This window comes from Glossina fuscipes, unplaced genomic scaffold (assembly GCF_014805625.2).
Source record: "Glossina fuscipes isolate IAEA_lab_2018 unplaced genomic scaffold, Yale_Gfus_2 2, whole genome shotgun sequence".
NCBI classification, from domain to species: domain Eukaryota; kingdom Metazoa; phylum Arthropoda; class Insecta; order Diptera; family Glossinidae; genus Glossina; species Glossina fuscipes.
In genome coordinates, this window is record NW_023998416.1 from 19869054 (window position 1) to 19896816 (window position 27763).

At 33.0% G+C, this 27763-nt stretch overlaps 6 protein-coding genes and 1 long non-coding RNA gene across 9 annotated transcripts in view; 3 read left to right on the forward strand and 4 right to left on the reverse strand.

The window, feature by feature from the left end:
* The window catches only part of LOC119634248 (TNF receptor-associated factor 4-like), a 29847-nt gene extending 26702 nt beyond the window's left edge, over positions 1 to 3145 (forward strand). The window contains exon 3 of the mRNA XM_038028314.1: positions 1380 to 3145. Within this exon, the coding sequence (XP_037884242.1) occupies positions 1380 to 2471 (1092 nt within the window). The 3' untranslated portion in view covers positions 2472 to 3145. The remainder of the gene's footprint in view (positions 1 to 1379) is intronic.
* A 50-nt stretch (positions 3146 to 3195) lies between these two features.
* On the reverse strand, positions 3196 to 8181 carry LOC119633920 (vacuolar protein sorting-associated protein 53 homolog). The gene is made up of 5 exons (XM_038027752.1): positions 8027 to 8181; positions 6712 to 7958; positions 6469 to 6641; positions 5579 to 5834; positions 3196 to 5500 (listed from the first exon to the last, which is right to left on the reverse strand). Exons 1-5 carry the CDS (start codon positions 8117 to 8119, stop codon positions 4555 to 4557), a joined length of 2715 nt encoding a protein of 904 aa, XP_037883680.1. The 5' UTR covers positions 8120 to 8181; the 3' UTR covers positions 3196 to 4554.
* A 2345-nt stretch (positions 8182 to 10526) lies between these two features.
* On the forward strand, positions 10527 to 11470 carry LOC119634079 (probable DNA replication complex GINS protein PSF2). Its single transcript, XM_038028012.1, has 2 exons — positions 10527 to 10994; positions 11060 to 11470. The coding sequence occupies exons 1-2, from the start codon at positions 10750 to 10752 to the stop codon at positions 11415 to 11417; spliced, it is 603 nt and encodes a 200-aa protein (XP_037883940.1). The 5' UTR covers positions 10527 to 10749; the 3' UTR covers positions 11418 to 11470.
* Positions 11471 to 11510: 40 nt separating this feature from the next.
* Positions 11511 to 13320, reverse strand: LOC119634078 (sorting nexin-21). The gene is made up of 4 exons (XM_038028011.1): positions 12954 to 13320; positions 12632 to 12769; positions 11873 to 12572; positions 11511 to 11814 (listed from the first exon to the last, which is right to left on the reverse strand). Coding segments are annotated over exons 1-4 (975 nt in total). The 5' UTR covers positions 12955 to 13320; the 3' UTR covers positions 11511 to 11678.
* A 154-nt stretch (positions 13321 to 13474) lies between these two features.
* Positions 13475 to 14337, forward strand: LOC119634080 (WASH complex subunit 3). Of its 2 annotated transcripts, none has more exons than XM_038028013.1 (4): positions 13475 to 13644; positions 13714 to 13878; positions 13930 to 14186; positions 14246 to 14337. In XM_038028013.1, the coding sequence occupies exons 1-4, from the start codon at positions 13600 to 13602 to the stop codon at positions 14289 to 14291; spliced, it is 513 nt and encodes a 170-aa protein (XP_037883941.1). In that variant the 5' UTR covers positions 13475 to 13599; the 3' UTR covers positions 14292 to 14337. The 2 variants fall into 2 exon arrangements, with proteins under 2 accessions (XP_037883941.1, XP_037883942.1); XM_038028014.1 differs by having other exon boundaries at positions 13605 to 13648.
* A 43-nt stretch (positions 14338 to 14380) lies between these two features.
* LOC119633700 (60S ribosomal protein L44) lies at positions 14381 to 15416 on the reverse strand. The gene is made up of 3 exons (XM_038027386.1): positions 15287 to 15416; positions 14863 to 15036; positions 14381 to 14632 (listed from the first exon to the last, which is right to left on the reverse strand). Exons 1-3 carry the CDS (start codon positions 15287 to 15289, stop codon positions 14495 to 14497), a joined length of 315 nt encoding a protein of 104 aa, XP_037883314.1. The 5' UTR covers positions 15290 to 15416; the 3' UTR covers positions 14381 to 14494.
* Positions 15417 to 17605: 2189 nt separating this feature from the next.
* On the reverse strand, positions 17606 to 20512 carry LOC119633832. Of its 2 annotated transcripts, none has more exons than XR_005246895.1 (4): positions 19955 to 20512; positions 18345 to 18464; positions 18066 to 18265; positions 17606 to 17871 (listed from the first exon to the last, which is right to left on the reverse strand). It is a non-coding gene; the product is annotated as an uncharacterized LOC119633832 (long non-coding RNA). The 2 variants fall into 2 exon arrangements; XR_005246894.1 differs by having other exon boundaries at positions 19792 to 20512.
* Between the last annotated feature and the right edge of the window lie 7251 nt (positions 20513 to 27763).

The following is a 27763-nucleotide window of genomic DNA, read 5'->3' on the forward strand; positions in this document are numbered from 1 at the left end:
TTAAGAACAACTTTCTGAATCGATTTTAGTTTGTCTGCTCGTCTATACGTCCTTTTCCTTCGTCTTCATTTAAGTCGCACTTTCGTTAAATGAAAAATTATAAAACGATATGAATAACTGTATAACGCCAAGTGAACATAGGCACTCAATGATCGAAAAATAAAGCCGACTAGATATTAGGTAATTGCAAAATTTTTACGAATTTTTTCTCAATCGAGATGCTTTTAGAAACGTGTGGTTTTAATAACCCAGCCACTGTCAAGTTATGCTAAAGCACCTGTGAAAAGTTGCCGTCGACACAATAATTAAAAACAATAGTTATGAACTTTGTTGGTTAAGTTCAAAATAAGTGCTGTGTTGACTCGCTGAATAGCTTCTAAGAAGAAGAAAAATATGGAATGCGTTTTGAAAATGACCCAACTTTCTTAATGTTAATCGTTGGGAAACTTGTGAGTAAGTTGTTAGTGTTAGTGATAAAGAATAAAATAATCCTTGGGAAACTTGTGGGTAAGCTGTTAGTGTTAGTGATAAAGAATAAAATAATCCTTGGGAAACTTATGAGCAGGTTGTTAGTGTTAATGATAAAGACTTTTTACCACAACCAGCACATATTTCGTAGGTAAAAACGGGCTACACTGTCTTGGATCAATCTTTGATAAAATTGATAAAATTCTTCCGACGCATTTCATTTGCTAACGTCTCTGCGGCATCAAACATTGACCGAAAACGAATTGTTAATCATTTGCTAACGGCTGGATACAAGAATAAGCCCGGTATTTGGATGCCACCTGAAAAACCTATTGGGTAGAATTTTCGTCTGCGAATCTCCGCTTTTTACGTAGGACAATAATGCGCGAACGGCTGTGCAAGACAGCCACGTGAAACTATGCATTGTATTTGACAGGATTAAAGGCAAGGGAATTATGTATCAAAACGTGACCTCACCAGTCCAGTCGCTCTTTACTGTCAATCAACGCGATGACAAAGCGGCATAGAACTCTATGTAGAACTTTCTTCCGCCTCAATTGAAAATAAGTCTTCAGAAGTTCTTCGGTGACCAGTTTGACCAGAAAAATGATAAACAGTTATCGAGCGGACCGATAAATATTTGGCTTAATAGGGTCATATAAATGTCTGTATATAGTAAAATGCAAGAAATGCAAGGAATATGGGTGGAAAAAGCCAAGAACTTGTGCACTCACGTAAAATCTACGAAATCGGATTTCATAGGCTTGATTGACAAGCTTTCATTTTGAAAGTATTCAAAGTCGACATTCTGAAAGGGTTGAATTGCTTCTTAAAATGTTATACGATTTGAAAATCTTTTGATTAGCTTCTTATCCTATTGAAAACTTTCTGTTTCCTTACACTACTTTCAGGGCCATTTGAACGTTTGTAAGTATGACGCAACACAGTGCCCTAATAAATGCGGTGCACAAATTCCTCGCATCATGATGACTGATCATTTGCAGTACACTTGCACTATGCGTCGCACAAAGTGTGAATTTTGTCAAAGTGAGTTTTCTGGAGCTGGACTAGAAGAACACAATGGAACTTGTGGTCAGGAGCCGATATACTGCGAGGCCAAGTGCGGACAACGAGTTCTACGCGGACGCATGACTGTGCATAAATCCAAGGATTGCGCTAAAAGACTAAGACGTTGCTTGCATTGCAATCGTGAATTTTCGGCGGACACATTGGCTTTACATGTCAATCAATGCCCTCGAGTTACCATAGTGTGTCCACAACGTTGCGACATAGGGCCGATACCACGGGCCGATATGGATGCTCATTTACGAGACGAATGCAAATCGTTGGCTGTGGCTTGTACCTTTAAAGAAGCCGGTTGTCGTTTCAAAGGACCGCGACAACTCTTGGAATCTCATTTGGAGGCCAATGCGGCAGCACATTTGTCACTAATGGTGGCCTTGTCAGCCAGACAAGGGCAACAAATACAAATGCTAAAGAGTGCTGTATCGAAATTATCCATTAATTACACGGGAACTTTATTGTGGAAAATAACTGATTGGTCGGTTAAAATGTCAGAAGCTAAGGGCAAAGATGGCCTTGAATTAGTATCCCCTCCGTTTTATACCTCTCAATACGGTTACAAATTGCAGGCTTCAATGTTTTTAAACGGCAATGGACCCGGAGAAAGTACCCACGTCTCCGTGTATATAAAGGTCTTACCTGGAGAATATGATGCTTTGCTGAAATGGCCTTTTTCTCACTCCATTACGTTCACCCTTTTCGAACAGGGCTGCCAAACAGGCCAGGGCGGTGTAGCCGAATCTTTCGTACCCGATCCGACCTGGGAGAATTTTCAACGTCCTTCAAACGAACCAGATCAACTGGGTTTCGGCTTCCCTCGTTTTATATCCCACGAAATGCTCCATAGACGTCCCTTTATCAAGGACGATACTGTCTTCTTGAGGGTCAAAGTCGATCCCAGCAAAATTGTTGCAGTTTAATGTATCTTTTTAATTATTTTCTTAGAAAAATATATTCAATATAAATATGAATTTTCTACGTTTAGCATTTGAGCTCTATTTTTATAAATACTGTGTATTTAAGTTGAAGAGAGTGAATATTGTTCTTATTTTCTTTTTTTTATTTTATTTTAAGAAATACTTTGTATATAGTTTAGAATTATCGAGTGCAGATTGTCATGGATTGTCAAGTTAGACACCAATATCATTAGGTGCTTCTCTGAAGTAACCTCGAATGTTACTTTTCAGGCGAAAGCTCCCTTCTTTTTTTTTTTTTTTTTTTTTGTATAAGATGAGGAAAAAAGAAAAATGTTAACAACACTCACACACATTGTAGTCATATAATTTAGTTTCTATCTTTGTATTACCTAAGCAATTTTATACGTATTTTAATTGTTAGTTTAAATGGATAGTTTTAATTAAGATTAAATGAAAATCTAAATAATTTTAAACTCTACGCGGTTTGAATGAAATGCTGGAATTAAACCAAAGTTAATGAAATTATAAAAGAAAGAATTATGTCCCAATTTTTTTTTTCTTGTTTTTTTTTTTGCTTACGCACAAACATTATTAGGTTTGTGCCTTAAGTCTTTTGTTTTCTTTCAAGTTGATTCTTTTTTCCAATTTTTAAAATAAATGAAATTAATAACTCATATTTTTAGGCTTTTAAGGAAAAAAATTCGAAAATAAAAATTTGGCCTTCAAAAACATTTTTAATATTATTCAATTTTTGTTTTTTCTTGTAATATTACTTAACTTGCATATATTTATATAAGTGAATACAATAGTCATAGTCTAGAAAAACTTTAGTTTATATTAGATTTTTTTCTCTTTTCTCGGAAAATCTCTTTTATAACTTATCTTATGCGTCGCATCGAGAGTTGACATCGTAAAAAAATTAAAATAAGAATTATTCAACTAATCCACATAATTATCTAAGTAAAATATGAATTTTGATATAAAGTAAATTTCATTTTGAAAAATCTAAAGGAGTTTCATTTTTGATAAGAGAAAGAACACCTAAGAATATGGCTAATATTGGTATAATTAGAAAAGTTACATTTATTTATCTTTTTATATTGAAGATGGTTCATATAAAACCAGTCTTTCGATCCTTACCCAAATAACGCCTTATCACTTACTTATAACTTATTGTTGTATGGATAATTAAAGAGTGGTATAAGGAGAGCCGTCCCCCACTATAGTGGTTTTACCTTTTCCCATTCTTTGAACTTAAGTGACTTATCGTAATATGCTATGATAAGCACGTATGAGAAGAAAGCCACTGACTTGTTTATTTTATTTGTATGCTACTAGAGTAAACAATGTCTTAAAACTGCATGAACTGGGTATGGTTAGCTTTCAAAGCAAATTTCCGGGGATTAAGATTCATACAATATTTACAGCATTTTGGGAGAGATTTAACAAATTAGTCGCAGTTTTGTTTCCTGGTAAAAGCAAAAATTTGCAAATATAATCAGTTATACAAAGTGAATCTTGCTCACAAATAAAGGATCTTTTGACATTAATGGCTCGGCGGTAAAAGTCATGTGCTGGAAGTAACACTTTGCTTGGCTCCTATATTCTCAGAGTAAAAATATCATAAATAATAGAAAGAAAAAAAGAACTTGCGACAGCATAGCAACAAACTTGTTTATGGTAAAATTGAATTGAGCCACGTCACAGTTCCTACCAATCCATAAATCATCTGAAATCGGCTCATGTACAAAAACAAATCGACTGAACCCATCCGTCCCATTCCCTGATACGTAACACATTATCTTACCTCCCCGCTACCTTTATTCGGAAAACTGAGCATGGAATAATTACGCGTAGGTTACGGATTTATTGAAATTCCAAATAATACACTCTTCAGCTCCCAACAACAAAAATGCCATTTTTTATCATAAAATTAAGTCTATTATTACGCAAATACCATTCTTCTCATCCACAGACAATCAATATTTCTTATATTTAAGTCACATCATTGTTTTTTTATGGAATGTTTTATATTTCCCCATTTGGGATTTTTTCTTGCAAAGCAAAACAAAAGCGAACCGAGTATTTAAGGTAATCGTTTTTTCAAGAGATTTTCCAATTTGCGTATACGTCCTCGGTCGCCACTAGATTGAGAGGAGTTATCGGCATTTTTATCCCCTGCACTGCTATTAGCACCAGTAAAATTGCCAACACTAAAGATAAAAGCTCGCTTAGGTGTAGACGTAGCATTGACCGCTAGGTTCGTTTGATAGGTAGAAATTTCAGTGCTCGTTGCATCAGCCATAATATTAATGTTATCGTTGGTAGAGTCTAGCGCATTTGCCGTAGAATTTTGCTGGTCAGCATCCGTAGATATCGAATCAGTGTTATCGCTCAACCCAGCCGCAGCGGCTGTCGAGGCAGTACGTTTGAATAGATCTATTAGTTGCAACTGATCTACTCGTTTAACTGCTTTCATGTCTAAAATTTTCTGATATTCGGCTATGGTGATATCAGGCAATAATTTCAAGACCTGCTGTGTAAAATGAGCAGACGGTTGAACCGGTGTCATAACAACCTTGATAATCATTTCTGCTCGTGTCATATCCTTAACAACCACTTTAGTATAGGAAGTCGGAGCTTTTCGATTTACGCTTGAGCCAATACTTGGCAAATCCAATAGTGCCGTTTTCAAACTATGCGTATCAAGCAATAGCTGCTCGCAGCCCAAAACGTTATTACAGCCATCGGACAAAGTTAATTTACATTTGTATAAAACGTTAATGTATTTTGGTATAAAAACATTAACAAATTTATGACAAAATTGAGTAAAATATTTCCGGGACGACGCCAAATTATCGCGTATTACGGGCACAGTCTGCTTAAAGTTTGCACACATACCGGTTATAAAAGAACTCTGATCGCCGACATTGCTAATACTTTGCCATTGAACTTTCGACATGGCCTGTAAAAAGCTTTCGCAACCCGTTTCCAGATCTTGGACCAAAAGTTGTATACAGTTAGAAATAATTCTGTGAATAGACATAACACATATTGCACAAAGGGAATCTTTACAAACATTTTTATGCAAATTTCGAAATAACGCTTACCGATGAAAGACATCTTTCTCCTCGGACATATCGATTTTATTAACATAAGCGGCGGCAACTTTTTCCTTAAGCTTATCTTCCAATTGCTGTACTGTTTCTAAACAGTACTCAGCAGTAGTAAGGACACAACATATACGAATTAGATCACCTTTAGAAAATCTTTGGGCATCACCTTCTTTTAGAAAGTTGTGTATTACTTGGCCTGCAGCAGTGGAAAGATTTTGCATATCTCGAGTTAGCAAAGACATGCTTTTGCCTAGCAAAAGGTATCATTTTTCAAACGATTTTTTCTTGCATTTTTAAGATATAAATAAAGTGTTATCCCATACACCAAATATGAATCAATATGAAGCAATGAAATGAAATAAGAAATCAATTAAGCATAATGGATTATAACGAATGAAAGGTAAAACAAGGAATCGAAGCAATTCATTCAAATACTCCATGTAGCGCATACGGCACGGAGAATAAACGTGAAGCCAAATGGACATAAATAATAAAACAAATTAATATACAAGCAGATGATAAAAATAAACAATCAGGAAAAATGCATCCGTCTATAGCCGAATTTTTTATATTCACCAGCCTTGTCTTACAATAGAATATGCAAATGTTTGTTGAATAACAAGTTATTCTCGCCTTATATTTTCATGTACTGCAAGTGTACGCTTTTGACCGGTTTAGCAAGAATGTTCGCCGCAGACATTACACAGACAGACAGAGAGGCCAACAGCCAGAAACACTTAAATCCATTCAACACGTTATACTGATTAATAATATATATGCTTTATGAAGTCTATGAAGCAGCTTTCGGGATTTTGAAAAAATTAACATAAACCACATTCTTTCGTATGGGGTATAAAAATAATTATAAGTAAAAAATAACTTACCGATGGATGTTGATGTAGTTAGTAGCTTCGGTATGCTAAACTCCAGTACCTTGCTGGCGTATTCCCGTAAATATTTTTTAAATACGAGAGCCAATTCGTACATGGGCTGTTCGTTACTTAATTGATTACACTGAACCATACACTTTTTATAAAAAACAAATAAATCGGCTGAACTGTAAAATCCAAAAAAATTAACTAATTTAAAAATCGTGGTTAAGGCGTATAATAAAACCCCTCTCCTACCTCGGGTACACTGTACTTTTAGCTTCTGCCGCTTTAAATGGCTCTTTAGCCTGTTCGACGAACTTCTCTATTAACTCAGCCAAATTGCGGTCAATACTGCGTATATAAATGTCTAAATGAGTTTTAAAACAACTTCCTATTTGATCATGAAAAACCAAAAAAGCCGAATTTATTAATTGCCCATCACCTGACGTAAAGGAAGATGTGTTCTGATTGTCATTATTGATGCCCAGAGTCACACCTGTGAATCTCTTTGAAAGCAATTGCTCAAAAGCCTGCGTCTTATTAATTGCAAACAATAACAGACGCACGTCTATTTCATTTACTCGTTTGCTCATGATTTGCGATAATTGCTCACGAGTTAGGCGACAAAATTCAACTGTTATTCGTTCAGAAACTTCCCAATCTAAAGGGAAAACAGCACCAAACTTATCTTCGAAATCTAATAAATGTCTTTTTAACCAAGCGTAACGTTTATCAATTTTATCTAGCCAGGCTATGTCTTGATTCTCATGAAACAAATGTATGTATTCCTCTAACTGCTGAGCGATGAACCACTTTAACAAGTCTTTTTTAACTTTAGGATCTAAGACAGAAATTACTTTACAGGCGTCGCCCAACTGATTAAAACCCAAACGCGGATGGTTGTTACTTTTTTTTACTGAGAAGGCTTCCTTAAAATCCTCAGTTATCTGGTGAGCCAAACTTATTTGTATCTTATCGACACTTTGTGATAAATTCTTAATCTCCTCGATGTCAGAATACTGTTGAAAATGCTGATTCACTTCTGTGATCGCTTGCAAAGGATTTAAAATTTCCCCATACAAACGCTTTTCAATTAGAATTTCCAAACTCTCTATACCACCTACCAACATATGTAAGTGATTTAAAGTAGTTATAGCTGAGGTAAGATTTCTTTTAGCGCAGTCTAATTGTTTAATGTCCCTTGTAATTTCTTTCACCATTTCTTCGGTACGTTCAGCACGCGTTTTAACGTCAATAATGTGCTCGTACAAAGTGCTAATAACTTTTTGCGCTTCACACAAAGCTAGTTGGCCATCTTGACCAGTATTTGTTTGTCCCCTAACCACTGAACGGATATTATCATCAATCAAAGACACTTCACACTGCATACGTTGTATTGTTTCATCTATAGTGACCAAAGATTGCTCATTCGGAAATAATTGATTGATATAATCAACGCAATTAAAATCGGGTGCATCCATGGGGTCATCCGATTTAAGAACCTAAAAACGAAAAAGGGAGATTTTGTGAAATTTAAACAATTTATAAGTAATTCTTGCCTTACGCTTACCTTGTCGATAACATGCTTGACTTCTTTGCTAAAATGAATTTTGTTATTTGCTATTACAGATGCTTCTGCTTCGTTAGAACTTTTAGACTCCATAACATTCCTTAAAGCTAAACACAATTCTTCATAAACTTTTTACAAAAATTTTAAGCGATTCTTGCAAACCCCACTTAATTATACAATAAAACTAAATATTCCATAGAAGTGAAAATAACAAACTCAACAGAAATACATTAGCGTTTTACTACTATACACAATATTCTTATTTTTCCTTTACTGAATTAGGTTTATTTTGGTTTGATTTAGAAACGGTTACGAATGTCGTAACATTGAAGCTTTGAAGCTAAAAGATATTTTAAAGATTTCGAATTTTTGTGTTTGCACGGTACAGCGGATTAACAACTTCGTTTTAGTAGTCTATTTATATTCCAGTTTGTTATTTTCACGTAAGCTATTATATCACTCCTCTCTTCTCAACTTCGAACAAAAATGAACTGGCATGAAAATAGCAAATCAATCTATGTTACTATTTTATATTTTAAAATTCTGCAATAAAGACGATAAACTTACTATCTGGTGTAAATGGATTTACATTAGCTGTCTGCGATTACATGACGTTGTCTAGAGCTCTGTTGTGCGCAAATATTGTTTATAAGTGAAGGCTTAGTTTTCACGAAACCAAATGGTTGTTTGTAAATTAAGCGTGAAACGAGACGCAACCAAATAGTTTATTTATAAATTGAAAATAAACCGAGACGCAACCAAATGGTTGTTTATAAATTGAAAATCAACGAGTGTTAATATTAAAAAAGCTCATGATAAATCAACAAGACTTTTAGCACTTGCTTTATACACATTTGCGCTACGGTTTGGTTATTTAACCGCAAAAAGTGTGCAATAAAATCAAAAAAGCATATTGATCAAGACACTATACATCTAGCGGAGAAGAATTAATACCAAATATTCCAAAATATGCGAAAATCGAACGCCAGGTCTCTAAAAATTTAATAAAACTATTCAGAATGCGTTTAAGGGAAGATAAATCCTCTTTTTTCATACAATTATATAAAAGATTGCAAACTTATTCAAATCACCACTTTTACGAATATATTTAAGAATTAACACCAAATATTCAAAAATATGCGAAAATCGAACGCCAGGTCTCTAAAAATTTAATAAAACCACTCAGAATGCACGTAGTCTTCTCACTCCCTTCAACGTAGTGCTGAACAGTTATCCCCGCACAACAAGTAAAGCAAAAATGGGACCGGTTTTGGAAGAAAACATCAAAGCGGCTGAAGAGATGGGGCTGGACGTGAGAGCTGTCGTCTGCGGCCGAAATCGCGCAAACATACAGCATATCCGAATATTTGAAAACAACGTATACGATAGAAAGCAAGCAGACGGCAGCACACATTGCATCCGGCTTTTGTACGATTATTCCCATATAGTGAAAGCAGTTCTAAAAAAAATATGGGACGGCAAAAACCATTTTGACCTCAATGTCTTGTTGATAGTGTCAGAAATGCGACAGATGGTGAATTGAGCTTTCATTGAACAAGTAACCAATGCAACTGACATCTGCACTATAGTATATTATTTGTTTTGTTTACATACGTATGTTATTATTTATCTTTTTCTTTCATATAAAAACATATGTGTATGTTTATTCCATTTGTCTTTCACTAAACTCCCCTTACGTGTTCAACAACCTCCTGCTAAACAACATCAACAACAAATGTGAAAGAATGCACGAACAGAGCTACCTGTTCTCAAACATATCCCAATGCGATATACATGAAATTCACATGAAAATTTTTTTCAATATTTTAAATATGGAAGAAAGACTAATTATGATCGATTATTGTTTTTCTTTCCCAAAAGGGGAAACCGCAAAGTCCCCAAAAAATGTATGCGTCAACAATGGAATGGCAAAAAATGGCAATTGTCCGGCGTGGGACGACGAAAGGTAATATATAGCATGCTAGTAAAGCAATAAGGAAAGCAGAGTTATGTAATAGATCAACTAATTATTCAGAGTGTTAAAAATATTATTATTATTATTATAATTTTAGATAAATGAAATAAATTCTTAAACTAAAAAGAGACATTTAGCACTAGCAACACAGGCTATCGGCTCTAATTTATATAAATGTACATGAGATATTGAGCCTAGTAGTTTCAATAAAGTAATATATTGAATTGATATTCTGTTCTGAAGCTGATTTTAGAATGTCGAAGGTAGAAAGCGTTAATATTTCCAAATGCAATACTTCTAGCCAACGAGAAGCTAAGGCAGTCGCAGTGTTAAAGATAACTTCTCCATTTTTATAATGTTTTATCTTTTGTAATACAAACTATTGAATAAAATTTATTGAATAATGGTAACGCAATTAAATATTTATAAATTTTTCTGTACGGTAACTAGATAATAAAGCAAAAAACGGGAACTAAGAATATTAAGGGGTTCTAAGTAGGAAAGCTGCAATCGTGAATATGCTATCATATTCCGTTCCGCATTTCAACAGGTTTGTGTTACAAATGTGAATTTAAATTTAGTGGATTGCGTGGAAATAAACAGCTGTTTTTAGCTAATTACTTAATAAAACTCTTAAGTAAATACTATTTAATGTTTACATGTTTTGCAAATCTTGGCACATATACGAAAGTCTGTTTTTCTTAAATCAAGTTTAGATCCAAGACCTGCCCTAAAGATAAAATTTAAAATGGAACCTTGTGTAATAGAATTTATTGGTGAAAACTCTTTAATAGGTGTTATACCAAATTTTTCATTTGAACCTTTGCATTTAATATCGGGTAGTGTTGGCCCATTTCGTGCCGGAATGCCAGTTCATGTGCCCTTGTGGCTAGCCATACATCTAAGAAAACATCAGAAATGTAGAATTGTGCCGCCGGAGTGGATGGATATACAGTTGTTGGAAGAAATTAAGGAAGCCGAGAAGATATCTAAGTAATTTTACAAAAGAAGCACAAATATTCGGTTCTAAAGTATTTTCTTTTTTTCTTGTGATGTAGGTACTTTACGAAAATGCCGAGTGAACATTACATGATTGAAGCGCAATTAATAATGAGTACTGCTCCAGACGATGTGCCACGTTGCGAAGAGCTACGTACTGTAATTAAAGATATTTTCGATATTCGAGAATCAAAGTTACGTACTTCAATTGATGCTTTCATTAAAGGTGAGGGAACATATGCCAAATTGGATAATTTAACTTTATTAGAAATACACAGCGTCCGTCCTATACTCCCGCACTCTTTAGACCACATAGCACGTTACCAACGTGCAGCTGTGGCTACCCAAAGAGATACTTCTAGTTTCTTGGGTTTAAATTCAAGCAGCATAAATACCAATTCATTTTTTACTCCATAATATTTAATGTAATAATAAACGCATAGTTAATTTTTCTAAATTATTTTTATATTTCTAAAAATAAAATCGTCTGAGTACATGTACTTAACAAACAAAACAAAATGCAGATATAATTCCATAATAAATTAAAAAAAAAAATTCATGTAAAAAAAGCATTCAATATCTGTTCAAATATTCGATATCAAATAGTAAATGTCAATATATATACCGTTTAGAAATTGCACTTTTATTCCTTAAGTCTATTTTATATATAATTGTTTCTTAAATAGTTTCCGAACGAGGATCCAATTTATGTATAGCCTGGATTAGATTAGGGACATTGTTAATACTTATGCCTTTTTTGGACATATCCGTTAAGCGATCAGTTATAGGTTTTTGATCATGTCCCTGTTGCCACCTAAGCAATAATTTCCTACGTTAGAATTAATTTTGCAAATAAAGAGACTACAACTCACCACAAATGAGCGCATGTGTTCAGCAAAGGTATATACAAGGGCAGTAGATCAATATCGCTTAAAGTCTCATAACGGCTTAAGGCTAAGGCAGCCCATCTTTCTGCAGATTCGTGAGGCATTGGTGTACAGCTTGTACAAGCAGCAACAAGACGACATAATAGCAACAAAACTGGCTTTGAACGATCCATAAATATTTTATTTAATAAGAGGAAACTATTTTCCAATATCGGCACACAGCTATCGTTGCGTTCATCCATTAATTGACAGGCCTTAGTTAATTCGTTATTTTGCAAAAAGTGTAAAAATTCTGGAGATTGCTTTAGAGTCTCATTATTAACAATATAATTCAGAAATGCTTCAAAGGAAGCTCCACGTTCAGCTATAAGGGTAGCAGAAAAGTTACCCATTAAAACTTTATTTGGAAAATCTACCCTAGACATGAGAACATGATGATCACGCCTAAGTTTAATATACAATTCACGGAAATCTGTGTAACGTCTTTTTATAACAGCCGGTCGAGAATCCGCTGCGAATTTTGAATCCAAACGTACCGTTAAATCATAAACGACATAACGTTTCACTTTTAAATCTTCACCATTTGGTGGCATCATTCGGGCTGTTAAGATTTCAAATCGTAATACCGCCGATCCATCGTTAGGTAAGGCATATAAATTGTAAAACGGAGAACGTTCCCACAACTCTGGAAATAAATATATAATAAAAAATAAATTCGAAACGTAATTATCAAAGGAAATATACCATTTTGTACAGGTTTACTTTCGTCATTTTCTATGGTTAAGGAACCAGCTTCAATAGCTTCGGGGCTATCTAAGTCTTCGGGATCATCAGGCAACTCGCAAGAAGATATGCGGGATCTCCGAATCATGGCAGCACGCACTGCACGAAAAACGCACATAACAAAATTTAAAAAAATATTAATTTGAAATTAAAATCGAAAAATTTGATAATTTAGTTCATTTTTTAATTTCGTAAATTTGATCGGTGTTGCGCTCCAAATTTACTTTAAGAAAACACGTTTAATTAGCAGACTGCTAATTCTGAAATATTAATTTTAACGTACTTGCATGCAATTATTATAATGTACGTTATTTCCGGTTAACACTTTCTATGGATGTTGCAAATATCGGAAAAAGGAAAAAAATTGATGGACCACTCCCGTTTACGAAGAACGGCAAAGACTCCTAATTCCTTTTTAATTTTAGACCATTGTAGAATTTTAGCTAAACAAAGGTAACATTTTTCATTTTTATGACTAATCATACGATTTTCTATGTTTTTGTAAATTGGTTTATTTTAATTAACCGCAAGTTTTTGGAGAAAATGACCGTACGAATAAATCTTTTTATTAAACACAACTTTCTTTTTTTTTACGACGAATCTTAGTTAATGTATCCCAATTAGGATATTTGTACGTTTTTTGCAAATCTTTGTAATAATTATTTTACAACATAAGCTGTAACTGCAAAAAAATAAACTTAATAATAAAATACTACCACAAAAGCAAAAACGGAATATATTTATAAGTATCAAGAAGAATCTCGCATAGGCAACTATTGTTAAAATATTCTGCTAAAAGTTGGCTACACCGCAATATATTGCGAACTTTACATTTCCACTTGAACAGCTGTTTTCATTTAAACGCAAACAGACAAACAAAGGTTAATTTTATTTCAATACCATTGTAAAAAAACGAAGAAATTGAATTTATGGATGCTTCTGAAATTTTAATACAAAATGTGGATAAAACTCAAGTTTGTATACAATTCTGGAATTGCGTATTTTCACATTTTCTTCATTATCCTTCTTATTTTGCACTTTAGTTGCCCCCTTTACATCAGAAACGGATCTTGGCCTTTGTAAACAATTTTCTCATAAGTTCTTGTAGTTTTCTTAACGAATTTGTGGTAAAATGTGAGACCAAATTTATTGAATTGGAACGTAAATTACAAAAAGTGGAAGCTGCTTTAATAATTTTAGAAGCAAAGGTATGCAACAATAACTTTCACTTAATATCACCGGTCTGACTTCAGTTTTAGTTGGCTTCTATACCGGATGAGGAATTTAAAGGTAGCGAAATACCTGCCACTGAAAAATTAGAGAATGAATTGGAATCGTCTAGCAAAGAAATGCCCTTCGAAAAAGAAGAGGAGGAAAAAGAGCAAGGCCATCAAGGCGTCAAGGCATGTGATCATGAACTATTTAAGAAATACTTTAAAATGGTGCAAGTAGGAGTACCGACTCAAGCTGTTAAAATAAAAATGCAAGCAGAAGGATTAGACCCAAACATATTAGAGTAAGTAAAGGAATTACTCAAGCCCGAAAACGACCTATTCACTTTAACTTACTTTGCAGCAATCCGAACACCAGCATAACATCAAACACAGACATAATAAGCTAGTAATGCAGCCACAAAACATTAAAATTTCAATCGTTTCCATATTTATATATTGAATTCCTAATAAAAACCATTCTTTTTTTGTAACATTTTGTGTGTTCACTTATATTTTTCTTATACCTTTTCGCAAAAATTATTACAATTTTTACAACTAACATGACGAACTACGTTTAGAAGCGGTAAAAAAAGAGGTCTTATAACCAAATTTAGAATTGAATCATTTGTCCTTTTCGTTTTTTATCGCCACCCAATTCGAAATGTTTACAACGCTTTAATGGAGTTTGTTTGCGGTATTTGCATTCTGTGCATTCCATACGCAAGACAATCTTTTTAGTAGTTTTAGCCTAAAATGGAAGCAAAAAATTCGATTAACGAATGAGAAATGAACTAAGAAATTTGTTCAAATTTTTAGGCTGTAAATAAAGGTTAAAAAAAGAATACTTTAAACTGAAGCCTTAAAAACTTGATAATATTTACTATTGCACATCCTTATCCCGCCAAAAAGCTTAATAACCCAGCATTTTGATTCTACATTCATGTGCTACATCGTCTTTTCCATTGCGTTAAGCCTTACCTTTTTCCGGAAGATGGGTTTTGTTTGACCACCGAAGCCCTGTTGTTTTCTATCATAACGACGTCTACCCTGTGCGCTTTTTCGCTCTTTCGACTTCTTATATTGGGTTACTTTATGCAACTTGTGACACTTACACTTTTTGCAGAAGGTGCGACGCTGTTTCGGCACGTTTACCTACAGGAGATAGGCAAAAAACGAGCATAAATCTCACTCCAAAATCCATATTGCGATATAAAATACATAATAATCTTCCTAGTAAATTTCCGTCACTTTACTCTTAGGAACTTTCAACAAGAAATTTTAGTGGTTCATTAAAATTTATTACTCGGTAAGTAATCTAATAACAATTTTCTTTTTCTAGTTCTCTGTAAATTACACGATGTGTCGCGATTAAAATTTTATACCTCGACTTACAAGCACATACCATTTTGACGATTTTCTTTTCCCAAAGAAAAAATAGAAAAGAAGGAAAGAACAATAAAGCAGACGAGGTTGTTGCTAGATTATGGGAATTATATTTTCGTAGAGATTCGAGTACTTGTATAAGGTAGTAAAACAACTAAGTGGCTGACACAATGAGGCGTTATTCCCATTTTCGTGCTCGAGTTTCAACTGTGTCGACTTTTTACAAAGCTTTATGGGAATTAACAAATCATATGGTTTTGCATAACTCATACAAATAAAACAAAAAGAAAACAATGCACAAGAAGAAATAAACCCAATTTATTTTACTTGACTTTAAATTTGAACAAGTATGATTAGCAATTTTTTCCCGTATAAAAACTTTGTCCGCTTATTAGCTTTCCATATTAACTGGAATAAATATGTAGACATAGAATTTTTGGGGCTTGACCAGTTTTGCAACTCTTCTACCAGGCTTCGATAATTCGATTTTACCCTATTTTTAAAAAAAAATGATAATTACATTTTACCCTATTTTCAAAAAAAAATAATAATTTCTTTCTTCGGTAGATAAACAAATAAAACCACATGAACCGTATTTTATTAAGAAAAGAAATAGGAAGCATAAAAAATAAAGAAGAGTTTTCCATATTCCGAAGTTATTTTAAAAATTTGAGTTTTACATTATATAAATTTATACATTTTTATTATTTTGTATGATACCACATCCAAAATATAAGAGCAAGCTCAAATAATAAAAAAAATTTGGGTATCAAAAAGACTGTATAATAATCAAGGCCGGTAATTATGAATGAAGCCAATTGTTGAGAATCAAATGTGCAATGTTACTACAAATGGAATTGAAACAAAGCGTCTATTCTTATCGGATACATGGTTTTTATTATATTTAAGATGCTTTTTCTCTTCAGCTTTAAGTTGAAGCATATAAAACCAGGGGGATTCTGGACACAAATCAAAAAAACGTAAAATAATGAACGTGGAAGAACCGCAAGATTTGCTTTAGCAAATTTCAAAAAATTAATGGTAATTAAAATTTATGGTATATGAAACTATTTCAACATATATATATAGCTTAACGTTAAAATATATCAATGCAAGAACATGCAACGAATCTTTCGTGCCTTTGATTTAATTTCTATACCATATGCAAGCATTGTCTAGATTAGTTCAAAGTATCAAACATGGTTTTAATTAAAAGCGAAAAAGGGGTTAATGCAACATGGTAGAATTTTTTCGATGTATATTATATGTTAGCTTAGACGCAATTTTTACGTGTATGTCTCAAACCATATATAATTTCAAACATCAAACTCGTCTTATATGTAACTCATCCTGCTGACACAATTACCCATGGTTTAGTTTCTTGACTTGAATTACTTTTAATTATTGAATTAATTTTCAAATTTGAATATGTATTTAGTTTAGTTTCAATTTTTTTTGTTTTGTTTTTTGTTGTTTTTTGTTGTTAAATAAAAATAATAGCGCTTACGACAAAAATAATAGCGCTTACGACTGTTAATACATTGTTTTTTCCTCACTTGCATTTTATTTTTAGCTTTCGCATCTATTATTTCCTACTGGTTTTTGCTGAAAGCTGTTAAAAATTTTCTATTTTTCCATACAAGATCTTTTTTCAAGTGAAGACGATAGGATGGATCAGTAGGCACTACATGGACAGACCTCAGACCGACAAATATGCTGAAACCAATGCAAATAATTATTCTGCATTTTTCGGCATAATAGAAGATACATACATTCGCACAAAATTAATACAATCTACACAACAAATCATGTCGGGTATAAAGACATAAAGGGTAGAGAGAGCCGTAAAGTTATCTATGAAATTCCGATATTGATCTAAATTTTAAATTTTGCTTGCATGGTGGTGATCAAGAACATACTAGAGTTCAACCTATTTATGTTGTATATCCATATTCATTTTTATAGGTTTGCTTTAACGAGTTTTGTGAAAAAATTGGAAAAACCGTTTGTGGTCGTAAAATTTGTATTCAAGATCTAAAAAAAAATATTTCATTCTTAGCAGAAGAAACAGAATGAAACCTGTAAGTACTTTTAATGAAGTTGTTTCCAATTTTTAACCAAAAGAGAACGGATAAAATTTGACCATCGAAATGAGCGTACCATAAACCACGTTTAGCTATGAAAAAGAAGAAGAGAAGAAGTTGGTACGTCAACTTTTTTTTTCGAGATAACATTAACTTGCTGTTTTCGGGAGCATTAGCGAGCATAAAAGGTATACGGAAATAACGATGTTGGGCAGTAGTGATTTCTTGCTTAGGTTGGCGGTGCTTTAGAAGCTATTCTCTTCCATAGTAGTACGTTTACGATTCTTAACTTTTCAGGCGTGATAAACCTTAAGGCGGCGATGAAACTCTTGGCGGCAAGTCTAATATTTTATTTTTATCTTTTATTTAAAGATAATGCAATGAAGTGAAAATTAACCTCCAACAATTCAATATCACAAGATGTATTAATTGCATCACGTAATTCTGAATATTCCCATTTGGATAAATCATATTTTTGTTTGCCCAAAGCCTGCTACTGCGCTCGTTTGTTTTTTGAGATCTATGTGATGAATCGATCGAAAAAAAAACGAAAAGGGATACAAGGAAAATTATTATTTATACAAATATTATATAAAAGGAAAATCATTTCTCTTGTTGTTATTTTTGAATTTTTCTAATTAATTACATAAAGGAAGTATTGCAAATTAATGGCATGGACAAATTCCTTATTTCTATATATATATACAGCTATACCTTTATTTGATTTATGGTTTCATCGATTTGTCGGTTGATATCGTTCACTTTCTCGATTATATCTTCACGGCCTTTCTTTAAGCCGGCGGCTATTTCTACGGTTTTCTGAGCATTATGCCGTATTTTATTGATCTTCGATATCCCTTCATAACTTTGTATCATTAGTACACATTTATTTCGATATTTGATACGATTAGGTACTAAAAACAACAAGAAAAAAAAAATTGTTATTTGTTAACGAACATTTAAATAAATTTTATTCTTATTATTCATATGTACCTTGTGTACGACATCCACACCAACCTTACTTGGATTTTGTGTCGCAGAACAAGCGCGTTCTAATTGCAGTTCAAAGAGGAGCCGATTTAGACTACATGTTCTTCTATACGATGTTTTAATCTAAATAAAAAATTCAAAAAGTTTCATATAACACGGCACCAATTAATAATGTTAAGCGAAGACGCCTGTATATAAAGATTAATTCAAATTATATCGGCTAAAGCGGTTTTCTCGTAAATTTATTTAAATATTCAAATTGCTTTCCAGCCAACCCAAATGCACTTTTAAAAAGGAAGGGTATTTGCAAATATAATTTTCTGCGTTTAATAATATGACATCCAAAACAAATCTAAGAGAAAAGAAGAGGGAAGAAACTCTATCTTAAAACAAGTATTGCTCTTTTTTTAAGTACAACGGTAGCTTACATACATACATTACATAGTTACAGCTAGTAGAAAGAATGGAAGAAAGAGGAAAATGAAAGCTAATAATATTTCTAATTATTAGGACGATTTTCAAATATTGGCAATGCTCCAAAACAAAAAAAGCTTAAAATTATTTTAATATGTCTGTTATTATTTTTGTTTACGTTAGATTAAAAAGCAAACAAAAAGGGAGAATAAGTTTACTAAACTTAAGTAAGAGTTTGCGAGAGTGATAGAAATTTCACGACATGGTTGCGATTTCTTCCCTGCGTGTATGTGTTATACGCTAATCAAGAATATTTATATTTTATGAAGTCACTGATGTTTATTATTTTGCATTTATTTAAAACAAAACGAATTAAAAAAATTATTATTAACAAAACCAATATAGAAATAAAAATCTCTTATGTGCGTTTAAGTTGTGAAAGGAATAATACTTATAAGTATTCATGTCTAAGCATTTTTACATTATAAAAAAGTCATAACTTGTGTGTATGTACAAGAAAATTTTCAACGAAGTGATCATCTGACACCTCATTCTTCTCATTTTGGTATATTGGACATGAAAAGCGATATTTTAATTCCATATATAAGCAACTAATGGTTTTTCCGTTGCATGCATTTTTGCGTCACTCTTTTCTCTCTTCTATTCTCTTTTAACCACCGATTGCATAGACAACAAGAAGGAGAGAGAAAGCCTATTCAGAGTAATTGTAATATCTATTGTGCATACATTTCATTTCAAACGTGTTTGAATTCCGTGTGCATTCAAATAGAAAAAGAACGGAGGAGAGAGCAAGGAAATGCAAAAAAACGAGAGACTCGAAAACGTTAAAAATACAAAACTCTATACACGCTTTAGATATTGCGTACGTTTAGATAAATCTACTATGTACAGTTGACCATCAAAAATGCGCCAACAATGCTATATGAAATTTCGGAATTTTGAAACTTCTAGGTTTTTAATGTAGATAACAATTAAGGGTTTACCATCCGAAAATGATAGTAACGAGAATAAATACCAGGAAAACATAATGAAAAAACTGCTGCTTTGGAAGTACAGTTCTATCGACGCATGCACGAAGTTTGTATAAGAAAATGACGCGTCACAATGTTAAATGTAAAAACGTTTTGCAGAAAACTGATCAAAACATAACATTAGCGATCAAATTTTTGATTATCAACCTGTAGGCAATGTTAGTAAGAGTTTTCTCGTTCGACAAGATTAAAGCAACTGTAGCTATGAACATATGAATGTGTTTACGGCAAATGAGATTAACTTTGTCTTATAAAAAACGCTTTTAAATACACGTACATGCGCATGTAAATTTGTACGCTTCCGCTTATTGTAGTAAACTAACAAAACGATTTCAGCGATACTCGGATTCAAAGAAGAGCGCGCAAACAACTACAAATTACTATTAAAATTCTTCTCAATGTTATTACACTAAACGTATTGTGTGTAAACACAACAACAAGTTTTGAAACCAAGTGGAACTATAACAAAACATTTTTCATACTTTGTTTCTCAAATTCTCTGCAAAAATGTGATGAAAAGCTTCACGAAAAAATCGTCGACGAAAAGGAATATAGAAAATGTCGAAGCGTGGGACGAAAAACAATAAAATCCGATAGAAAGAAAACTATTGGCATCTCACGTATGTTAGAGAGTACAGATAGAGAGAGGAGAGCTGGCATGGGACGAGATTTTATGAAATGCGAAACTACACATTATGACAATCTAAAATAGTGAGTACATCAATGAATCAGCAGCAATATGACAAAGCAGCAACAAACACTTTTTTTTTGCAAAATTAGACCGCATCTTCTTACACCTGCCACTTAAAACGTTCATTTCTATCATTTGGCTCTTTGTATGATTAAGCTGCTCGCTAAATATGAAGTTTTAGTGAATCTAATTCCTTTAATTTTCAAAAAGTCGTATGGTATTGGGAGAGATTTATTTTGAATGTGTACTTGATTAAAAGCACTGCACAGTTTGCGTTACTACGAACAAAGAGAATGGATTGTCTTTAATGAAGAGGCGAAATTATGTGTCCATGGAAAAAGCGAAATGTCGATGGATGCCTTGTTTAGTGCGAAAAATACGTATGATGATTATTAACGACTTTCAGTTGAGTTATACACTTGCATAGTTTTTTCGCTGAGGCTTCGTCAGTTTAGAACCTAATCGTGCGTCGCGCTATGGAATAAAATTGACTGGCAAGCTATCGGAAAAAAGAAAATATTTTATTAATTAAGAGCTTCACGTCAAATGTAAAACGCGTTTTGCTCGTTTTGAACTCGCTCTAACCTTACAGTGACTATTGACCCGCCTCTTGTTCACTTCGATCTAATAGGTAATGAATTAGGAAAGTAGCTGTCGTTAGCCCTCCTTGCAGTCTATTTTCTCATAGATAAGCGCAAGCAATAGAAATTTTATTATAATTAAGATGACAAAATTACTTCCTTTTTGTTGTGGCCTTTCTATATATATATTTTTTTTTTCTGGGGTTTTCTAGCCTTTTTTCTGTGATCACAAGGAAATGGGAAATGAGTGAGTTTAAAGGATGATCCCGAAATTTAGATCTTGTCAGGTTTGTTTTTAAAATAAAATATGAATACTTGGAGTCAGCGCTGAATCTCTTAAAAGAAAATATTGTTGCCTGTTCACTCAAGCGTGTCCCCACTTTTATTAAACAATTCTGATCGCCTTATTTATGTAGACTGACTTACCCTTATTGAAACCGGTTGCTATTTATTAAATTGCCTTTGAATTTATGTAAACATTATTGATCTATGATAGTCCGAATAATAGTCCATGATTTTCAAAATATTAACGATGACCGGTCTTGAACTTACCATTGACCAATCGTAAGACGTAGTATGTTCACTCTTATTTCCAGTAAGAACTTGAGGAATGAAGAAGAGACATGGCAACAATGGCCTAATTTTTATTTTACTTTATTTTTTAATAACGAAATGCGAAAAGAATAAAAAGTTCTTTGACCCTTCCTAAATATAGGCAATATAGATCCATGTTTATTTTTCCCCAATTTTTGTAGGGATACGTCAAACTACGAAGCAATTCCGTCCGATTGAATCCGTCATTAATAGTCCTTGTCCTTTGTTTAAAACAAAATTTTATCAAAATATCTCCAAAAATTAAGACGTGTAGGTGGAACACGAAAATATGAAGGCGGACATTAGATGAACAGAAAACCTTCAATAAATTGATATAATAAAAAGTGAGTCTATCTCATGCCATTATGAGTTTTGTAAAAATTCGCCCGTTTTAACACGCCCATCTCTGCTCTTATAAATTTACTAGTGCTACTTAACAATCCCACTATGAGATTCTTACTAATATTATTATTACTACTTTAATTTACAATTTACAAGCTACTATTGCTATTAGTTGCTTCGGCTGTCAGCAATTCTTTCCTTTCCTTCTACATTTTTGAATTCAATGAATACTTCAAACAGAATTAATTATGGCTGACTTTTGGCACGAGACTTTAAGATGCTAACTTAAGGAAATAGCCGATATGAAAATGATGATTACTTTGCTCTCGAAAGCAAACCATAAAATATTCCTTGGCTAACGTCGCTTGGTTTGTTCATTAATGGTTTATGGGCTTATAAATACATTGCTTTTACTTCCTATTGCTGTTTGCATTTGTAAGAGTAAGAAAAAAGGAGACGTAAGTTTTCACGCCGCTATCCACATAAGCCTACAATAATGAAGAAGTAAGTATTTGTTGTTTCCCAAATTGATATTTCGGTTCAAAATTGATAGAGAAAATCCCAGCAATCGATTCGCTTAATACATTAGAATCTTCACTTATTGGAGTCTAGGTCAAGCCTTAGTTAATGTCTGATATTCTTCATTTTATTCTTTCTTCAACGGTTTAAAAAAATTTCAACAATCAACGCACTAAACGCGAGATGCAATAAAACAAAAATTTAATTGAGACTGCTTTTTTTACTTCTGTACTTTTCTCTTCTTCTTTTTGTTTATTTGTCTTCTTCTTATTTCTTTTGTTTACATCTTTAATTTAGCAGACTTTTTGGAAGGTTTTTTAACAGACTAACCGTTTTAAGAGAAAATGGGCCGTTTTTTAACGCATTGCAAATTTTAACAGAAAATGGCCATTTTTTGAACGGAAAATGTCCGTTTTTCTTTTAACAGAAAATATCAGCCAACATACTCTGCCTGAAACTGTACGAAAAAATAAGCTAAAAAGGCAAGAGTAGAACATAGGTAGTTAGAAAATTTGCACTCAATTGAGAGAGAATCTTAGATGACCATTTTTGATGGATTAAGACTGACGCTATATGTTTTTTTCTTTTATAAATAGTGCAGAACAACTGTACATGTGTAGCAGAAGTAAGTGCTTTGTAAATAAACGAAATTAATACACGCGTATACACGCACACATACACACACTTAAGCAAGCGTAGAGGTCTTTAATGAATTTTTATCTGAGCGCTTCTGCATATTTAAAACATCTATTAACTAAAATTAAGGGTAAGAACCAAAGCATTTTCAAGTTGATGTTTCAATTTATTGCAGGTTCTGCATCCGGAAAATCATAGGTATGAATGCTTACTTATAGATACTAACAAAATGCATAAGATCGATAAAAACATATCATTCCTTAAATTAAAATGTCCGGAAAATTCTTTGCAGGAAAGATTTATGGATAGGAAATGGGGCTCCTAACTTAGGCCCAAGCAATCCTTCATATTGACAAGCCTTTTTCCTTAAGTAAGTGAAAATTTAATACACACTTTGACCACGTATTTGTCAAAGGCATTTACCACCGAACACCGCAATCTTACATGTTAAAAATCAATTCAATGCGAATTAAAAGTATACACGTATTTACGAACATAGGTAGCTATCGTCATACTAGGCGACTTTTAGTAACGCTTCACTATTTTAATACATCCCACAGGCTCTGGTTTAACGACCATGTCAAATTTATCGGTCAACCAATCGATTACACTCACGCAAAAATCGGCAGCAGACTTATTTTTGTTGTGCCGCTTGGAAAATTGAAGATCAAAATTTAATATATATATCTGACAACATAACCTACTTTATTTTCTGCCAAACTTATAATACACGTCACATTTTCTATAAAGCTATTTATAATACCTTGGATTTCAAATTTAATAAGAATACATATATAAATTTTTTAAGCATTACTGAGATGCAGAGGTTCCCAATACGTCTTGCACGTAATATCAATATTTTGTAATAAAAAGAGCGAGAAAGATAAAAGACGATATTTTATACATACAATACTTATATGAAAGACAACATATTGTTCTTCATAGTAAAGTGGGTTTTTAAGCCTATACCGCCTGCACTTCTGTTGTCGTACTTTATACTGCTTTAGACCAGCACCGCTTGTATTTTTTTCGATATTTTGTAGTCCTGTTTCACGAATGGAAGAAATGTGAACTTGATAGTGAAGGAAAGAAACAAAGGCCAACAGATAGTCTCTAAAATCATGCATGTGCTTTGCTCTGCCAAGAAATGCTGGCTGCTTTAGTATAGGTGAGACTTTGATTGTTTCTGCTTCAAAAGAAAAGTTTTTAAAAAAAAAAAAAACTATAAAGTGGGCTTTTACAAAAATCATTGTTGGAGATGCACGCGCGTCTGAAGAACCCCCTAGAAACAAATAAAATATCGGTATCTAAAGCATTATCTAGCAAACTATTATTAATCCGCACTATGCAGAAGTGATTTGCCGTTAAAAAAAATGTATTTATAAGAGATATGAATCCACTTGTTTTGCAATCTAATGTATGTAATATGTTTGCAATTGAATGTGTATTTATTTATTTATTTATTTATTTACACATGAAACTCAGCTAAAATAAATTAATAACCAAATTCAATTGACTCTTAAGAATAAATCTTATACTAATTAATATTAAAAACTAGTATAAAGTATATAAGTAGAAGTAAAAAGAAAAGAAAATAATAATAAATAATAATTAATGTTTAAATAAATAAGAAGGAGAAAAAAAGACGATAATAAGCATATGCGCAACCAGCATTGGAGAACACCCACAACCAATACAGAACCAAATTGCAAGTGAACCCCTAAGCCATCGCAAACATGTAAAAAGCTTGGCAACCGCTACAATAATCAACATCAATTAATTTTCGAATCATAATGAGTCGTTAAGATTAAAAGTTAGTTCAAATACGACATAGGCAAATAGCGCGTATTAAGCAAAATTGTTTTGATAGATTTTAAAGAGACCGATATTAAGATTAGTGGTAGACATCATTTGGGTTTCTGCAAACGACTCTAAACGGTTTAAGCAGCTCACAATTATACTTACATTGACTCATTAAACTGAATATAAAGTGGTCAGAGAAGCGGTTAGGGACATTGAAGGTTATCACCTCAACTAATATGGACGAATCGATAGATTAATTAACTTAATTAGGAAGGAGACACCAAGAATAAATCTACGTTTCTCAAGTGATGGTAAGGGTAACAGAAGCAACCTATTTTCATAAGGAGGTAAAGAGAGAAGCGGGTCCCAACCCGAATTCCCAGAGGCCACACAAAATAGGCATATGCAAGTATTTGTCTAACTAAACACATATATAGCTTTTTTGTAATGTAAGGATCCTTCAACTCTTCGGGCCACGTCCTAATGAAAGCCTGCGTGGACCTAGCTTTACTTAAAGATCTTTTATCGAATCGAATACCCCGAAATCGATGAACGAATCAACGCTTTGCATCTTGTGTGAATCAATGAAATACTCAGTATTGAATGACTTCCTTCCTAAGGAAGAAAGCTTCTTGCATTTTTTTCTTTTCATTTCATAAAATATAACGAGCACCAAGTAACCAAGCTATTTAAATCAGTTTGACGCTGATGCGACGGCGATTCCAAGGAGACGTCGGCCTACATTAAGGTCTGGCTAGATCTGGTGTATTCAGAAAATGGTTATTGACAAAAACATTTGAATCTTAACACTTAATTCGCTATTTCAGTGTAGCTAAGTTAAATGAGATTGCATAAAAAAAAAAATTACATTTTTCCTTCTAAAGCCTATTGAGTCAACGCGGCTATAGTATTTTGAATCGACATGCCTATGTCTATCTTTCTCTATTAATTAAAATTCCTATATCTCTTAACATGAAATCGAATGTAGAGAAATTTGAAATGTATGCGTACATATCTAGCATATGACTAGTTATTCTCATGAAAATTTTCATATATAAAACAAATTAAAACTGTATATAGTCGTACAAGGCCGATAAATAAATATTCTAAATCGCTTTGATTAAAATACCAAAAATAACATGCCGTTACATTGTTCGGGAGGGACCCCCAAAATATATAGCACACATCATAACATTAGATGGACAGACGGACAAATGTGCTTAAATCGAATGAAAAAAAGAATAAATTTCTGTAAAGCTCTTCGTAGTATTGGATCTATCCGTATAATTCGGACCGCAAGGGGTCAAAATGACTTGAGAAACTCTGCTTTTTATTGTATTTTCAAGCTACTGTACTTCTAAGAACCCCCCTGTATTTGCGTACATACATATGGTCATGAATATTTGTGTTTTTAAAAGTTAATGACTAAGTTTCTTAGGTGAACATATTTAATATAAAAAAGGTATTCTACACGAAGCAATTATCATTATACACAAGCACATAGGTAGAAACTGAGAGTTGTCTGTATGACAAAATGTACGTATACGTATGATATCTTCGACGTGAGCATATAGTTAAGAGAATTCCAGTAAGAATCGAACAAGCAAGCCGTGTAAAAAGTACATTTTAGCGACACTTAGTAAGAACAAAGGTATCAATACAAACAGACAGCAGTAACAATAAACGTATTCGTACTCACCGAACAGTCTTGCTATACCTGCTAAAATGATTACAAATCAAACTAGTGCAACAGCTTATCAAAATAAAGCTCTTTACAGTCTTATGCGGTGTTAGAGTCCCCCTGCTCCGATTAGTAAAATTTGATAATGAACATCCCAACATTTTGACTTGGTTAAATGTCAGTGCGCGGCTATATACGTGTATAGTACTCATATTATAAAATCTAAATAGGAGCCGACTTTATAAGCACCTACGTAACGTCCAAACGGCATAGCGATAAAAATAGAAGAACATGTAGCTTTTGATTTTGTACAGGATGTTTTCTTTGAAAACTCAGTTGAAATTTGCAAATAAAAACATTTCGACAAGACAATGAGTTTATTTGTGCCATTGAAAAGGATTAAGCGATTAAATTGTATTAGAGATTTGTTTGTTGTAACATAAAAAGTTAGAAAATTCCAATTTAAAAAATAACATAAGATATGTATATGTGCATTAAGCCATTACCACCACGTGCTTGATGTAAGCCAATCGACAAAACAACCATTGAAATTAACAGCCGGCCAGCTCTAGCTTTAATCTACAAAATTACTTATAAACATATTATTTATCCTGGACATGAGTCCAAATGTATGAAAAATCAACATATAACCAACCACCTTCCTTTTCATAATGTAGCGCGTCACTACAATTTTCAAATTTACCGCCAACCATTGGACAGATTACAGTAGTTGTTAACTGTACTCATGAAACCCAAGCAGCATTTGTATGGAATTACTCAAGAAACCCTCTTGCTGAGGCATTTTTAAATTTTCACTTATTCAAATTTAATTAAAATTTATATCGAAATTAAATATAGATATTTATCTTTCCAATGATATAATAATACGTTTAATTAAAATAATAGTAGATCCATAAATTGCAAAAATTTGTAACAGCCTTTAATTCAAGAAGAATTCCCATCAATTTGTTACCATCAACATCGCCGATGCATTGAAAAAGACGCCTTCAGTCTAAAGCGAACGTTCAACGGGTACACATCTCGGTGGTAGTTTAAGAAAGCTAAACATAATTTTTGCTATTTTTACACAAACACATGCATCGTATCCA